The sequence below is a fragment of the Gymnoscopelus braueri genome (assembly GCF_963280865.1).
Source record: "Gymnoscopelus braueri genome assembly, chromosome: 12".
Lineage (NCBI taxonomy): Eukaryota > Metazoa > Chordata > Actinopteri > Myctophiformes > Myctophidae > Gymnoscopelus > Gymnoscopelus braueri.
The window spans coordinates 10,572,783-10,590,998 of NC_137614.1; the positions used below are offsets into that span (position 1 = coordinate 10,572,783).

At 46.1% G+C, this 18,216-nt stretch overlaps 1 protein-coding gene across 1 annotated transcript in view; it reads right to left on the reverse strand.

Moving 5' to 3' along the window:
* LOC308097680 (CD9 antigen-like) overlaps positions 1 to 18,216 on the reverse strand; it is a 29,331-nt gene that overhangs the window by 7,177 nt on the left and 3,938 nt on the right. Inside the window, exon 2 of the mRNA XM_080445634.1 lies at positions 11,651 to 11,753. Coding sequence (XP_080301760.1) covers positions 11,651 to 11,753 — 103 coding nt within the window. The remainder of the gene's footprint in view (positions 1 to 11,650; positions 11,754 to 18,216) is intronic.

Genomic DNA, 18,216 nt, shown 5'->3' on the forward strand with positions numbered 1-18,216 from the left:
GCCATACGGGGGAGACTCTCCTCATCTCGCCAACCCAGCGCCAGCGGCAGCTCCCGCAACTCCTCGGCCCGTCCATCCAGAATGGAAGGGCCCATGTCGCTGGGAGCCGGCGACGTCCGTCGCAAAGACCCCCGTTCCCCCCCTCCTTCTTCCCCCCGACCCACACGACGCGGCGGGAGAGGACGTGGTCGCGGGCAGCATGTTTGACATTTGCCCCCCGGTGTTACCGGTTGTTCGGCTGCCCCCCCCACATCCACACGGACGGAGTGGGGGGGGATTAGCCCCCCTGGTCACCTCGGGAAAGAGACGTTGCCTTTTCATGGCCCCGACGGACTTGAGAAACAAAAGACAAAAAGTGACAATGTTACAGAGCCAGGCCTCTGCCGTATTGTATTGTCAGAATGTTGTTTGCCAGGGTGTTTGTGTGCAAAATGTGGTTCCAATAAATGTTCTGAAATTTACAAAACCTCTCATCATTTCACCCGTCTCAGAGCGGCGATGCGGAGGGACCCCCCTTGGGGGGGCCCCTCCATATCAATGCCCTCCACCCATAAGCCCACAGCGCTTGGACAGTCCCTTTGGAGACTGTCCAAGCGCTGCTGGGATGAATTTTGTGCATGCTATGAACAAGACAAAGGTAATAAACCCATTGCTAATTCCAAACGCCAATGTACAAGGGTCACGCCAAAATTTCCATTTCTACCATCCACCCAGCAGAGGGCGCCAGAGGCCCACTGTGGGAAGGAAGGTTTGCATAATGGCGGCGCGGGTCGAGGGTCACCCCAATATTTACAGTCTGCCGTGCACCGAGTCACGCCAACCTCTGGAGGGCGACAGAGTGCCTCTTTCAGTAGAGGTGGCTCCGTCGCTTCCTTTAGTCAGGCCAAGGGCCCTAGACAAGATGGCGGCGGACCTTGTAGACAACGTGAGAATAGTGCGGAACACTTCCGCACTAGGTCACGTGATCTCTACACGCAGAACGTCAGGATCGACGCGACCTCCTTTGTCTCTAGCGAGCTCCACAGCTGTAGCTCCGCTGAACAGAGTTTTAGCGTCTCCGGTTCCCATGGTAACGGTTTCACGACCAGTGGAACTAGCGACGGCAGCATCCAGCGACAATCCTCTCGCTCAATGCTTGGATCAATGGAAACTTTGCAAGCCGTGCCCTTGGGTGCTGCGCACCGTTCGCAAGGGTTACAGACTGCAGTTTGCCAGGAAGCCGCCCATGACAGACAAGGTATTGTACACCCGAGCGTCGGGCCAAGCGGCCAAGACCTTGAGAGAGGAAGTAGCCTCCCTTCTGGACAAGGGCGCGATAGAGAAATTATCTCCGGATCAGAACCGTCTGGGGTTCTATTCGGAATATTTTCTGGTGAAAAAGAAAGGGGGGGGCGTAAGACCCATATTGAATCTGAAGGGACTCAACAGGTTCCTGCGGGTTTTTCATTTTCAAATGCTAACGACCGTGAAGTTATTACGCACGGTGCGTCAGGGCGACTGGTGGACGAGCATCGATTTGAAAGATGCTTACTTCCACATTCCAATTTACCCCCCGCACAGGAAGTTCCTGCGCTTCGGCTTCGAAGGGGAAGTGTACGAGTACATGGTTCTCCCTTTTGGTATGTCGTTGAGCCCACGGGTGTTTGTGAAGTGTACCAACGCGGCCATTGCTCCACTACGGAGACAGGGAATCCGTCTGTCGACCTACATCGACGACTGGTTGATAGCCGCAGGCTCGGAGGAGGAGGTGGCGCGGCACACGGCCATGGCCATCTCCCATCTGACGTCGCTGGGTTTCACAATCAACGTCAAGAAGAGCGTTTTGGTTCCGTCCCAGCGGGCCACCTTCTTGGGGATCTCGCTGGACTCGAACACGCTCAGGGCACGTCTATCCAAGGAGAGGATAGACAGCGTTTTAGCTTGTGTGAGATCTTTCCGCCCGGGGCGGGAAGTTACTTACAAACAATGCATGCAAGCAGTAGGTCTCATGGCCTCAGCCATTCACTTAATCCGCTTAGGCAGGCTCTACATGAGACCCGCTCAGAGGTGGCTGAGGGCCCTTCGGATCCCACCCACCTCAGGTCGTCGGCTTGTGATGGTGTCTCCATGGTGTGTGGAGGCACTCAGACCATGGTCACAAGCAGCCTTTCTGTCCCAGGGGGTCAGTATAGGAGCTGTGATTTCGTGGAAGGTCATCACCACGGACGCCAGTTTGGCTGGGTGGGGTGCCGTCCACGAGGGCAGGTGGACCAGGGGAATGTGGGATCCGACACTGCAGTCGGCTCACATCAACTACCTGGAACTGCTGGCGGTTTTCCTCGCTCTGAAACATTTCGAGGCACAGATCTTGGGTTGTCATGTCGCGGTCAGAACGGACAATACGACAACCATGTGTTTTATCAACAAGCAGGGAGGCTTGACCTCCCTGGTGTTGGATGGTCTAGCACGCGAGATGACGCTTTGGTGCGAGTCACGGCTCGCGTCCATACGGGCGTCTCATGTACCGGGCCTCCTGAACCACGGAGCGGACTTGCTGTCCAGGGGCGATCTCCGGTACGGGGAATGGTCACTCCACCCGATAGTGGCGAAGGATATCTGGCACAGATTCGGTCGCCCCCAGGTCGATTTGTTTGCCTCCGAAGAGAACGCGAAGTGTTCTCGGTTCTTCTCAGTGAAGAGGGGGGACCGTTCCATGGGCATGGACGCCTTGGCACACAGTTGGCCGAGCGAACTGCTTTATGCCTTCCCGCCAATGGAGTTGATCCTCCCCACCTTGGAGAGGGTCAGGCTCCAGGGGTTGTCGGTGTTGCTGGTGGCTCCAGCATGGGGCACGTGGAGGTCGGAGATAGCTCCGCTCCTTTACGATGCGCCTCTGGCCCTCCCTCCCAGGGCAGACCTGGTGAGGCAGGGAGGGAACGAGCTGTTCCACGAGCGCCCTCAGGACCTAGACCTATGGGTTTGGCCCGTGAGAGGGCGAATTTGACTTCATGTGGCCTCCCCCCTGACGTGGTGGCTACCATCCAGGGTGCGAGGGCTATGTCCACAAGGGAAGCTTACGAGGTCAGATGGAATATGTTCGCATCTTGGTGTCTGGAGCAGTCACCAGTGGTGGTGGCTGTCCAGGCCCCGGTGGGCAGCATTCTTACCTTTCTACAGGGAAGGCTAAGTCAAGGTTTATCCTTCTCGACAGTGAAAGTGTATTTGGCTGCCATTTCGGCTTGCCACCTAGGTTTCGACGATGGCAAGACGGTGGGTCAGCATAACTTCGTGCGCCGGTTTATGAACGGCGCCAGAAGAGCTAGACCAGTCAACAGGCCACTGTTCCCAGTCTGGGATTTGACGGTGGTGCTGGATGCACTGTGCCGTCACCCGTTCGAGCCTTTTGAGTCTATGGATCTGAAGGTCATTAGTCTCAAAACGGTCCTTTTGGTGGCCCTGTCTACGGCTAAACGGGTCAGTGACTTGCATGCGCTCTCGGTGAGCCCGGAGTGCATGAGTTTTCTGAACAACGACAGGAGGGTTTTGCTTAAACCAAACCTGGCGTTCGTTACAAAGACCGGGGTGGTGGCCCCGGATCCGGTTGAATTGGTAGCTTTTCATCCACCTCCCTTCGCTTCGGCGGAGGACAGGCGGTTACATTGCCTCTGCCCGGTGTGAGCTTTGAAGCTCTACTGCCAGAGGACGGCGGCCAATCGCTCATCGACACAACTCTTTGTCTCTTTTGGCGTGGGGGTTCAGAGGAAGGCGGTCACCAAAGCGACGCTTTCTAGATGGATCCGAGATGCCATTAAGCTGGCTTATGTGAGCAGTGGTGTCCCAGTCCCGGGGGGTCTGAGGGCCCACTCTACTAGAGGCATGGCTACGTCCTGGGCTCTCTACAAGGGAGCTTCGATCCAGGAGATTTGTGCGGCTGCAAATTGGTCGTCACCATCGACTTTTGCGGCCTTTTACAGTCTGGACGTGGCGGCGTCATCAGTGGCGCACGCTGTCCTGGGTGTGGCTGCTGCCTCCAGGTCAGTGGAGGATAGGGAGTAGGCTTGGGGCTTTCTCCTTATCTTCAACTTCCTCTTTAGGTTTCCTTGGGACCAGCAGGGCTGTGTCTTGGGGAATGAGGGCCCTGCTCCTCAGTATTATGAGGCGGACTGTGTCTGCCTGTTAGAGAATAAGGCAGACTCTAGAGTCTGTCAGGGCCTACTCTTATTATTTATCCCGCACCCCAGCCCGGTGGGCTGGGGGGGCGCCCAGGGGTCATGAGGTCGTGGACCTATGGCCTGGGGTTCTTAGGTCACGTCCTGGGGGACGTGACCTGGGGCTGAGGGGCGTGCGGGGTTGTCAGGGTTGTGTGGCTCATTACCTCAAGGGGGGTTTATGAATCCCATAGTGAGTAGTAAACGGAGAACCGTGGTAAAACTAGAGGTTACGAATGTAACCCCGGTTTTAGTAGGTTCGGAGTTTACTACTCACCAGACACCCCTTTCTGTGCGCATTTGGCATGCAGAGAGGAGAATGTTAAGAGGAAGAGCCTACGTCACGGGGGAGCTTTATACTCCCGGGTCCTTCCGGACTCGTGACATACCCTTAGCCAATCAGTATTGGCGCCGGGAGCGTGTGTGTTGCTCTGTCTCATCGCCTGAGGGCGCTGATATCCCATAGTGAGTAGTAAACTCCGAACCTACTAAAACCGGGGTTACATTCGTAACCTCTAGTTCCCAGTTTGAACACCGGCTCCCTCAGAGTTAGTGTCGAAGTGTCCTTGAGCAAGAGCACTGAACCCCTAATTTCTCCAGATGAGTAGGTTGGTGCCTTGCATGGTTTCCTCTGCCGTCTGTGTGTGTGAATGTAATGTGCTATATAAACGCACCATTTACCATTTAGGGCTAACCAGAACCCCCCATCTAAAATAATGTTTCAAATGTATTCGAAACATTTCACTTTTTCTTTTCAAGATCTTTTTTGAAAATAGCAGATCTACAAGCTCACAACGCGTCGCGTTCAGAGCTTGTATATCGTCTATTCAAATAGCCAATGTATATAGGTTTAAAGTGCTCATGTAGCCTACAGTCGCTTCTTTTGGGCTTGTTTCTTTTCATAGACCTGGCTGCTTAGTTCTCTCACAAAATATGGCAACGGTGCTCCCAAGTTCCCATCACAGTCAGCAGCACACTTTGCTTCATCTAACATTGTATTTCATCACCACACCAGAGGAGGGCAGCACAGGATTGTACTGTAACTGTATAAGGACAGACCAAAATAATGTAATAAGAATACAATAAATCAGTGGACTAAAGAATCTACAGACCATCTAAACTTTAAAGGGTCTGCCAGCTGGTTAGTGTCTAGGCCGCAGGAGACATCCAGTAACATTGACATTTTCGACTGGGCTATTTCTGTAGTCTGACTTTGAGATCATCAAATTCCAAACATTGGCGCCATCGGGGCTTTTGTTTGTAACACCCTCATTTGGAATTAGTTTTAATGACCACAGCATAGTAACAACTAGTGGAATAGCGTGACACTTCAGCACATTATAGAGTCTATAATGTGCCAAATATAGACCAACACAATCACGCCACACTATAATCTGTGTTCTTCTAATGTTGCCCTGAAATGAAATGTAATGTCAATTGCCTGACCACCCATTAAACCAATGGTTCTCAAACATTTTCATGTTTCAAGGACTCCTGCTGATGTACAAGCAGAGCAAAATACAAAATAGGGCTTAAGCGTTAAACTGATTTTGATGCTATATTAATTCATTTAGCTGGGGACCCCATGGGCAAATACACATAATTTTGGGTGGTCCTTGACATGAATATGTTTGAGCAGCACTGATATAGCAACATAGGTGTTATGACCCTGAGGTCATAATGTATGTAATGACTATATGTTTTAATCTTCGTATAGGTTTGTCTATGCCCTCTGTGTGGTTGGTGTGTGTCTGTGAGTGATGGGCTGCAGGTGTGTCTAGCTGATTGTGTGAGTGAGTAATTTTGCAGGGAGCTGATTGGTTCCAGCCTTGGCAGAGGGAAGTTTAAAAGGCCTGCTTTCCACAGCTCCTGTGGGCTCTCCTCTCTTCAGTTCCAGCAAGACTGCCAGCCAACCTACAGTATAGACATGTTTGTTAGGAGTTATTGTGCATTTTACCACTAGTGTTGCCAGATTGGGCGGTTTTCCGCCCAATTGGGCTATTTTAAAACTCATTGGGCTGGGATAAATAGCCTTGGGCTGGCACATCAAATTTGGGCTTGTTTTAAAGTTAAAAACAAGCCCAAATTTAAAATGTTATATATATATATATATATATATATATATATATATATATATATATTAATATATATATATATATATATATTAATATATATATATATATATAAATAACCGAATTAAAATTGAATTAAAACGAATTAAAACCGCAAAAAAACGCAAAAAAAAACGCGCTCTCATGCACGCACGCTGCGCGCGCGTGCATGAGAGTGCATGTGGGCGGGTTTTTATTGCAATGGGCTGGTTTTAAGGGCTGCTTGGGCTGAAAACTGTCATTCCGATCTGGCAACCCTACAGCCTTGGGTTTCGTAGGGGTGGGTAGTTCTTCAGGTTCTAATGTTCTCCAGGTTCTAATGTTCTCCAGGTTCTTCAGGTTCTTATGTTAAGTTAGTTTGTTTATTGTTTTGATGTAATGCCCACCCCGAAGTAACTGGCTTTTAATAAAAACCCATAAAAAGGCTGCGAACTCTTGTTGCTGGTGGTCCTTTGGAGCTGGAAAGAGGGGGGTCTCACTTGTTATGTTGCGCCCTTAAGGTTCCCCTAGGCTGGGGCGTAACAATAGGTTTTTCAGAAAACTCTTTTTGTAGAATCGGCCTCAGGTCTTAATGGGTTAAACATGTCATTAGGAAGAGTGCATTGATGTGGTTACATCTGCAGGGAACGGCTATACTCAACTGACAGGTTCACCTGCACAGCGCACACACACACACACACACACACACACAGGTGGGGCCTGTTGCTAGGCAAAGGCTCTGCAGAGGATAGAGGTTAGAGAGTGCATACCATCTCCCCAGGTGATTATATGGGCTCGGGGGGTGAAATGGAGAGAGAAAGAGAGACAGACAGACAAAGACAAAGCAATACAGGGCCTTTTTAAAAATAAATCAACACAAAGATGTTCTTCTCATTGCAGAGCTTGATTTCATCACGTAGCGTCTATAGATGACCTCAGAGCTGTGAAAATGCCACTCCTGTCATTGTGTGGAAGGGGGGGTTTTTAGTTACTCAACGGAGGAAGTGATCTGCTAAGATTCTCTGTTAATTCTCCGTCTCAGTGTGTGACACGCCTACAGCTATACTGCCGTGACCCCGCTGACACCCTCTCTGTTCTCAGTAACCGCTATAGTAACCAGAGGTCTTCAACAGGCGGTTCCGGGACCCCTAAGGGGTCCTCAGAGTTACTACAGGGGGTCCGCCATATCTTTGTGTGATGGGGGAACATTAGCCGAAAATAGCAGATCTACAAGCTCACAACGCCTCGCGCTGCTAGGCGTTGTGAGCTTGTAGATCGGCTATTTTCGAAGAGTTGGTGATGTAGAGGGAAAAAGAGCAGACCAAGTACAGAGCCAACGGTCAAGTTGACTACTGAGGGGTTAAAAGGTTAACTGGAACATGAACCCAACATATTAATAGAAAAGGTACTGTAATGTGAGTCCATGAAGTTACAGTATCTAATCTATCAAAAAGTCCCCTGACCCCTGCGCTAGACTGACAGTTCTGGTGATAAGCATCACATTGCTTCTCACTTTTTAGCTTCGCTGGAACTTTAAAATAGTTAGAATTCTCTGTAAATTCCCCTACAACTGTTGACGTATGTAGCCGCTGAGAGTGTGTATCTCATCTCAGGAAACTGACAGACTGACAGCCCTAGCGATAAACATCACACAGCTTTTTTTCCTTTAGCTTTGCTCTTTGCTGGAACTTAAGTAAATAATTCCCATTACGATTTTATGGATAAAGAAGACTTAGCTAAGATTTAGCAAAGCTACACTACTAGTGTGGCATTTACAACCTTAAAAGCTTTAAAGTGTAAAATAGTTATGAATTGATTTGTAGTGTAGTAATTTCAAAATACATACAAATATTTTAGGCCTTTTTTTAACAATGTATTGCAGTATGCCTATTAACCCATTCAATCTGGGAACACATTTGTGTCATTTTTTTATGTCTTTGGCTATTCAAAAATAGCAGATATACAAGCTATATATACAAGCTATATTTTTAAAGCAAACATTTGTAACTCAAATCTTTGCTTCTGGGGGGTACCTGGAACAAATCATTTTGAGATGGGGGTCCGCGGCCAAATACATATCTAAAAATGTTTTCCAAATCCTAACAGCATGTTGCTATATCAGTGGTGCTCCAATTTTTCTATGTCAAGGACCCCCATGTATTTGGCCGCGGACCCCCTTCTCAAAATATGTTGTTCCAAGGACCCCCAGAAGCACAGATCAGAGTTAAAAATGTTCGCTTTAAAACATATTCAAAGATTTGCACAAATTCTCCACGATAAAAAAAAAAGAAGCAGATCTACAAGCTCATTCTGCGGCTATGAGCTTGTATATCTGCTATCTTTGAATAGCCAAAGAAATCTTAAAATGACACAGATGCGTTCCCGGTCTTAATGGATTAACATAAGAGAGTAGAGAGAGAGAGCAGAGAACTTATTTTCAGGCAACTACTAGGCTTAATGCCACGGTAGACAGCAATGGTAACTGTTGAGTGCTCTCAGCTGTGCTTCCTAAAGCAGAGCTGTATCTGGGTGATGGCTCTCCCTGTCAAAGCCATGTGTAGCTCCACTCCCTGAGGACCTGACGAAGACCACTTCCCTTTCAGCCAAACCACATGGACATCTAAGCCCCTAGTTTGGACACAAACAACCATTATACAAATGCGCGCGCGTGTGTGCGCAGGCATATCGCTGTTGTCGGAGCAGAAACCTCTTATCTTTTTTTTTGTTTTTCCGTAAATGAATGCCCTACTTAATCATGCCATAGCGTGACACCAAAAGTAGCAGATCCACAAGCGCAAAGCGGGGCGCGAAGCGTCGCGTTTTGAGCTTGTAGATCTGCTACTTTTGATATTTTATACATTTTAATCCTGAAAAGTAAACATTTTGGACATATGAGGTTTCCACCCGGCAGAGACGATAAATACAGCGCGCGCACATATCCTGCACAAAAATGCACATGCACAGATAATGAAGACACCATTAGCAGTCCATCCATCACAGAAGATGGTGAACTCGCTGAACTCAGACATCAAGTAAGTGAGGGTCGTCTAAGTTTAGCATTAATGTGACCGGTGCAGAGCGATTAACATAACTGACATTATCAGATGCTATCAGACAGACAGCTGTGAGCGGTTGTAGACTACAGTAGTAGTAGGATGGATTTAATTTTGACAGCTGCGTACCAGAGCTCTATCCCGCCCAAATCTGGGAAAGCGTCTGTGTCATTTTGACACATTTTCTGTGTCAGATTTTTGCTATAAGCTTTTGAGAAAACTTTTAGGATTCAGAAGGTGATTTTAGAATCGGCCTCAGGTCTTAATGGGCTAGAGTGAGTGATGATGCCCATGGGCATATAACACCAAAGGGAGCTCATCTGACCTCGTTCCCCCAAATTCGGCTCAGACATGGGGAAAAAACGCATTCTACTATGCTGCCACCAAAAGGTGGAATGCACTACCAAAACCCATTAAAGATCTCGACTTCCAACCCAAACTAACCTCAAAGAATGGCTGACCTTAAAATACAATTGAGCATAGTTGAACTCCTTCAACAGCTTGGGTAGTATCATCCTCTGCCGCCCCGCCCCCACCACCCCTTCTTTCTCTGTAAATATACCTTATGATGCTTCTGAGTTTTCTACCGATATGTATTGTATTATATTGCATTGTATTGTATTGTATGTATTATCTATATTACTGATTAATTGAGTGCAATGGACAATGGAAACAAGCCCCCTAGCTGGGGCTTTTTGTGTAGCATAGCCTTTGACTGTACTACATGTACCGTTAGCAAACTTGTTAATAAAGTATTCAAAAGCTGCTGCACAATCACATCCTTCGGGGTCCATTTGTACACTTTCTGAGTCAAACTATTACTCAGGATTGAGTAAAGACATGATACACAGAAAAACTGAAAGATAGTCTTAATTTTAGTTCCTCTTTCTTTATTTCCTCACGCCACTCTAGCTCTCCATCTGTTTCTCGGACTGTCCTCTACCATGTCCTGTTATAGACGCTGCACTCTTTTCCATCTCTCTCTCTCTCTCTCCTTCCCACTCTCACTTTCCAGCTGGGCGGTGTGAATGATTGAAAGGTGTTTAGTGCCGCTGTGGTCTCCCTCACGTATTTAGTTTTCCTGCCGTTCAGAGCCACACCCCACAGTGGAAGAACTGAACCAAGTCATGTACTACTAATAAGCAACACGGACATGCAACATCTATCTGCACATTGAGAACACCCATCCTGTTTGTATGCAATACACTTACTGTCATAACAACGCACATACGCACACGGCCACACACACACGGCCACACACGGCCACACACACACACACACACACACACACACACACACACACACACACATACACATACACACACACACACACACACACACACACACACACACACACACACACACACACACACACACACACACACACACACACACGCGCACACTCACTTTGTGTGCCTTGCCCTTTATCACATCTAAATTGTGAGAATGTGTGTGTGTGTGTATGGAATAAGTGCATAGTGTCAGGAATATTCCCTTGATCTTAAGAAGCTTTATTCACTGCCAATAGATGCATGCATGGAAACACGAAGAACGATAAATGAGAGGAGAGGAACACATGAGGACATTTCCGTGTCATAATGAACTGAATCATAAAACATTAGTATGTCAGATGTCAGAAGTCATAGTTGAGGTCAACTTATGGTCATAATCAATTCTCTCCTTGAAATCTTTTAATATGTACAGTAGTATGTATATCCCTTTCAGCACTTGCTCAATTTATGATTTCTGCAGATTTTTAACTTAAGCCTTGTGCTTTGATACTCACCAGTAGTGTAAAGTAACTAAGTACATGTACTAAAGTACTGTACTTAAGCACCCTTTTGAGGATTTTTGTATTTACTGGAGTGTTTCCAATGTTCAATACTTTTACTTCTACTCCACTAAAACACTACAAATATTATACTTTTTACTCCACTACAACTATTTGAAAACTTTAGTTACTAGTTACTTCGTAGATTTTGATTATTATTACAAAACATACATTACTGTAACCACTTCATCCCTATTTAAACTTACTGTAGGCTATTTGAAAATAGCCGATCTACAAGCTCACATAGCGACGCGTTGTGAGCTTGTAGATCTGCAATTTTCAAAGCATTTTTATTTGGAAACTTGTGAAATGGGACATTCTGCACTTTTGCTTTCAGTACTTAAGTATATTTTAATGCGAATACTTTTGTACTTTTAATCAAGTACATTTTGAACACCGGTCCTTTTATTTGTATTTCTACATTGTGGTATTGTTACTTTTACTTAAAAGTACAACATGTGAGTACTTCTTGCACCACTGCATACTCACCAATGAAGAAGGTGTCAGGAGCCCCATCACCGTTGAGCAGAGAAACAGTCTCTGGGTCGAAGCGCAGCCATAATCCCACCGCCAGTACCAGAGAGCCCATCAACTACAGACAAACAGACAGTGAGATGTTAATTATACAGAAAAACATGAATTTATGAAATAATGAATTAACTGAGTAATAGCACTCTGACTCTTGCCAGGAGAATTCATGTTCTGAGAAATGTGGGGCCAACAATTCCAATTATTTATTTTCATAATAAATGTCTATGTTTCCCATAGCATTTCTATCAGCGCGTGCTGGGACCGTGCTTAATGGAATTATAAGCTTTCATCATAAAGGGCTGCAATCTATTCGTATGAAAAACAAGCACAGTGAAGGAACGTGTTTTTCCTGAGTCTCCTGCTCTCTCTAAAAGTTTTTCTTTCCACATAAATAAAGCAACTGGTGGCGGCATGGAGTTTCCACACTGGCCCTCTGCCCTTCCACTTAAGCAATAGCAATGCTATTTCAATAAGACCTGCTTAAGTTAAATAAGGACTCTGAGAGAATTACATTACCCTGTTGTCCAAACACTCAAAAACCATTACAGATCACTTTGGCTAAAGAGTTTCACGCAAATTGTTACCACAACCAAACCCCGGCCTGCATCATATTTGGTACAGAATGAGAGGCACCAGGCCAATACGTTCCAAGCGCAATTTAGACAATTTCAAGTTCAAAACACCCTCCAGCTAATCTCTAGGTTGCCATTTCTGAAAATTCACCCTCTTGGACGTGGGTAGCAACACGGCACCTTGAGCTTAAACACACTCCTCCTCACATTCGGTTGGAAATGTGGCTTCATGTTTGCTCATATTTTCCTTAATCAGAAGCAGCATCAATATATATCTATATATAAGATCCCCCACCCACGTTGCCCCCAAACCACAGACATTACAATGTGCCTCTGACGAGGGGAACTTCTGCTAAACCAGGACGGTATGATTCTATGACGGATCGATGGACCTTGAAGCACATGTTTTTCGGCCTCTGGCTGTGTAGCCTGAGACGACCGTGAATGTCAGACGGCTTGAGACATGAGATTCTCTCTCGGGGACAAAGACTTTGCTGAATAGGCTCATAGACTGTGGTGTATAGCTGCTCCACGGCACTAACAGAAGATCAATGCTGAGAGGTTTTAGTGATCACCGAGCTGTTCCCATGCCCCCTGAGGATAATCCAGTCTAAAGAGGTTCAGGGCTGAGCGACCAAACAACACCGTGTTTATGTGTGCGTGTGCAGAAAATAAAATGATTCATCCGAATGGAGAGGGAGCATTTGGTGACAGCGATGGTCACATGGTCACCTTCTGTCCTAGTTTTCAGAATTTATGCACCCTGCACAGTCTGTTGAATGTTTATTTTTGTGCCCCGAACCTACAGGCGCTGTTAAAATAATCTGTTGACGTCGTAAACCGTTTTATATTCCTTTCCATTTTGAGAGCTCTACGTTTTCCAACTCTACAGTGCATCCTGTTCAATCCTTTCACTTCCATTTTCCTTTTGCTTCAACTCTCTCTGCCCTTTATCTTCTGATTTCTCTCCTCTCCTCTCCAGGTCCTATGGTTAACATAGCCAGGCTATATTTTATACTCCGCAGGTTCCTGAAGACGAGCCAGTAGCCAGGCAGTAAAGCATGGGAATAGGACAGGCATTGGAGGCAGGCTTCCTCCAAAAAACCTGAGGATTTAGTGTCATGGACTGTGATGTATGGGACAGCTTGAGCAGCAGGGAGATGCCGCATTAGCGGATCCAGAGTTGTAAAGCATGACGAAAACTGAAGGCTGCGGGTATACAGACTGACTGGACCTCGCTGGCTGGGTCGGTCCATGCATGCGGAGAGCAACTCTGGATCCGGTTAACGCTGGTATTTGTCCGGAACACCTGATGGCGGGTGGAGGGTGATTTAGTGCTGCACATCCTGAGAAGTGTGGATTCGTAGATACTACATGGACTGGGGTCATCCCAGGCTGGTGTGCGTGTGTGTGTGTGTGTGTGTGTGTGTGTGTGTGTGTGTGTGTGTGTGTGTGTGTGTGTGTGTGTGTGTGTGTGTGTGTGTGTGTGTGTGTGTGTGTGTGTGTGTGTGTGTGTGTGTGTGTGTGTGTGTGTGTGTGTGTGTGTGTGTGTGTGTGTGTGTCTGCTGGTGGTGAGTACACGGAGGAGCAGGTGGTTTATGATAACTGAATCAGACTGAGGGCTGTTCATGCTTTAGGCGAATCCTAATTCCACTATTGTGGATGCTTTTAACCACTTAAACCCTAAATACCCAGGGCTCTATACTAGCAGCCAGGTCTGCTCCTTTCTTTTTTTCTTTTTTTTTTCAACACCAAAAATCTTCGGCAAAAATAGCTGATCTACACACTTGCAACGCGCTGTTATGGCGGTATTGGACTGTCAAATATTGGTTTATCATTGATGATTGTAGGGGTGCTATTATTTTGTTATTCCATTCTATCTGTAATCATTTAGAAGGTGTTCCTTTTGTTAAAGGGATCATAAACACCTTGCCCTGCAGGCCTGCCTTTGATTGAGTCAACCCTTTGATCAAGCCGTACGTATAAAAGGCCATGATATGTCACACCTATTGTTTCTTTGTCATGAGATGAGACCCCTGGGCCTGGCTTGGGAGAGAGAGGCATAAAGACACTGAGAAAAAGATATGATAGGAACTTCTTTTTGGAGAGCTGGAAGGTGAAAGGAGGTCAGGGTGCAGGCCCTCTTGGGCTTGAGGAGGGACATTCATGAGAAACATGCTTGTTTTTGATGCTGTTGGATTCCACAAATAAATAAATAACAACGCCGCTTTGCAACACATTGTGAGCTTGTCGGTTATTTTCACCGAATATTACCCCCAGAATAGGGACGCTATAGCACGGGTGAGCAACTTTGAAGATGGAGAGGGCCACTATATTTCCACACTCACTCCAGAGGGCCACATTGCATACTATTGGGCAGACACCGTATTTGAACTTCTTTCGTAAACGTACTTCGCCATTCTATGTCACACAAAAGTAGCAAAAATAGCCAATCTACAAGCACAAAACGCGTCGCAGTGCGACACGTTTTGAGCTTGTAGATCTGCTATTTTTGCTATTATTATTAAAAAAAAATTTAAAGCCCTTTTTTTTGCCCTATAGCCCATGTATGCGCTAAAAAGTCTGGTATCGGTTTTAACAACGCCAATACTAGGACTGCATGCAGAACAGGTGATGTCTGTCTGGAGAGATCCTCGTGCACGCTGCTACCAAAACACCAAACTTCAACCTCTTCCCAGAGAGCACAGGTTATACACAGCCATCCTGGGCTAAACCCCAAAGCGCAGCAAGCAGCCGACATGCTAAGTACATCCTCAACTCAGTGACACTACAGAGACCCATGGTCCTCCCAGAGGTCCCATTAGCCCCCATTATACTATTTTACCTTCCCCTCTGCTTTTACTCCACCGCCACTTTGCCTGCCTGCCGCCATTACATTACCCCGGCTGACACCAGACAGACACACCCCACCCCACCCCTATAACACCACCCAACTCCCCTGCCTCTCTATCTCCTCCTAACTCTACACCCTCCCTCTTTCAGCTCCAACTCTCCTTCTCCGCCTGTTTGTTTCATCCCTTGGCCCCCCCGACCCCCCCTCCCCTGCACCTCCTCTCTCTCCCGCACCCCCTCTCTCCCCAGTCCCCACCTCACCCAAGGGGGGACAAAGGCCCTCTGTGTCCTTGTGACTACGCTTTGGCACACAATAGGAGGGGAACAGAGATGCACAATGGAGGACGGAGAGAATGAAAGAGGGAAGGGAGCGAAGAAAAGAGAGAATAAGAGACCAAAGTCATTAGGGGGAGAAGAACCTAACGTCTTTTTTTTCTCTTCTTTTTTTTTTTTAGTGCCAAAGAACACAGAGTAGTGTGGCATCTTGTTCAGGAACAAAGAAAATGATCTGCCAGCCTGCCTTGCACTCCTCGAATAACATTGATAGAAATGAGAATAGCAGAGTTTGCCACGAGGGTTGACTGTGTACACATGTCTTCATTTGCCCGCTCTCTCTCTCTCTCTCTCTCTCTCTCTCTCTCTCTCTCTCTCTCTCTCTCTCTCTCTCTCTCTCTCTCTCTCTCTCTCTCTCTCTCTCTCTCTCTCTCTCTCTCTCTCTCTCTCTCTCTCTCCCTCCCAAACTGCTCTGAGGTTAGTTTATAAGTCTGGTTATGCATGGATAGGGATGGAACTCTCCGGGTCCAAGGCTTTATTGAGGTTCTGTTACAGTGTAAAGCCCTACTTTTTTAACAGTGTAGTTAAAAGGCTGCTTTTTTAAGAGAATTTCCACGAGGACCAGGATTATTCCATTGTCCCAGTGGCTGGCCTCATGCAAGACATCTTACTTGGTTCAGAGTAAACCTGTGTAGCGTTAATGGATTTATTAATACTATTATAGCTAGATTTGGCTGTGTGTTAAGCTATGAATTTCACTGTATTTAATTAAAATGGACGCTTACACATTGAAAACACAACACTAATTAGTGGGGGTGTTTTTTAGGTTAGTTCGAAACAGGCTTCATTTCAGAATAAGTTTAAAAGAACAGGGAGAACGGGAACGCTTAGTGTCATTTTAGGGTAAGAGTGAAAGGAAAAATGGGAGCAAGATAATTATGGGTGGGGTGAATCCCATTGTGTGTCTAGTGTGGTGGAGGAGAGCAGGGTGGGGGGGGCGGATGGGTGTAATAGACATATACTGTATGTATACTGTAGGGGCATCCTCAGGGCTGAGTACCAGGCCCTGCAGCATATTTGATTCATGTTAATAATATTATATGAATGTTATTGCATAAAATGGTATCAAAAGGTAAGAAAAACATTCTAAATATGTCATGCAAAATTTTGCATTGATATTTACAAGTTCATTTTATGTTTATTCTGTGTCAAAAAAGTATTTGAATATTTAATTATATTATATACTATAGTAAATAAATACCCTTTTTGGGGGGGTTTTCAAATATGTTTTGACACAGAATCAAATGTTTTATGGTCATGGTTCACCAGGAGCCTGGATGGCTTGGTTCCAGGCTTAAAATAATCAATACAAATATTTTCAGAAATCTCTATGGGAAAAAAATAATGGGTTTTCTATCTGTGGTACCACTGCTATGCCCTATTGAGACTATAATGTACACAAAAGCCTTTGCCTGGGTTATGTCAATGACAGTTTAGAAACAAGAGTCCGGGAGGAATGTCACTATATCAAGATAGCATGACAGGAAATGTAAAGGATTTATAAACACAGGGAAACATTGTGTTTAATGACAAAAAAAATGTGTGCGACGTGTGTGTGTGTCTGTGTTGTGAATGTTGTATGTGCTGAAGGTAAGACCACCACGCTGGCCATCATTTTTCACGCGGCAAAAACTACCACTGCTCTTGAATACATATGTAACTAAGTCTGTCAAAAAGAGCATATTGTTGCTGCCTGTTCCTCTGTGTGTGTGTTCTCTCAGTTGACAGCAGTGGTGGAAAAAGTACTCCCATATTTTACTTAAGTAAAAGTATCAATACTGCAATGTAGAAATACTCTGTTACGAGTAAAAGTCCCGAATTTAAAATTGACTTGAGTAAAAGTACAAAAGTGTTGGTATCAAAATGTACTTAAAGTACCAAAAGTAGAAAGAACTCATTATGCAGAATGTTTCATTTCACAAGTTTATATATAATAATCTTTTGAAAATAGCAGATCCACAAGCTCACAATGCATCGCATCGCGATGCATTGTGAGCTTGTAGATCGGCTATTTTCAAATGTACGAAATGTACGTAGGGCAGTTATTAATGTACGTTTTGTAAAAATAATCAAAATCTACAGAGTAACTAGTAACTAAAGTTTTCAAATAATTGTAGTGGAGTAAAAGTACAATGTTTGCCTTGCAATGTTTGTAAAAGTAGAAGTAAAAGTAAAAATTGGAAATACTCCAGTGAAGTAAAAGTACCTCCAAATTGTACTTGAATACAGTACTTGAGTAAATGTACCTAGTTACTTTACACCACCGGTTGACAGCTTGGTATGGGTGTTAGTATAGGCAGGGCATGAAACAACATACAGAGCCAGGCCAGGCCTGCTTGTATGAAGTCCTGCCATCTCAGGGATTTGACAGGAACCATATCTGTCCCACCCGTCTCATTATCCCTCTGTACACCAGCAGTGGGTGGGAGGGGTTGGGGGGACGGGACGGCTGAGACAGAGATGAAGTGATTAGGAGAGAGGAGGGTCAGGAGGGCGAGAGGGCGGTGGGGGGATCAGTGTTCACTTGCGGCTGAAAGAGTGAAGGCTCAGATGACAAGTATAAGTGCAGCCCCCACACGTCCGTCCGTCCGTCCGTCCACCCACACATTATGAACACTTAAGGCCTGAGTTAGATACTTGCTAGTTGTCTGTGCGCGACACCCACGTGCTACCAAAGTGTAAAGTAAACCAGGCAACACATGCAAAGGGTTTACGGACAGTCCGACCTTGAAGGCCTTCGATGCTAAGTGGACTGTCAATGAGGGG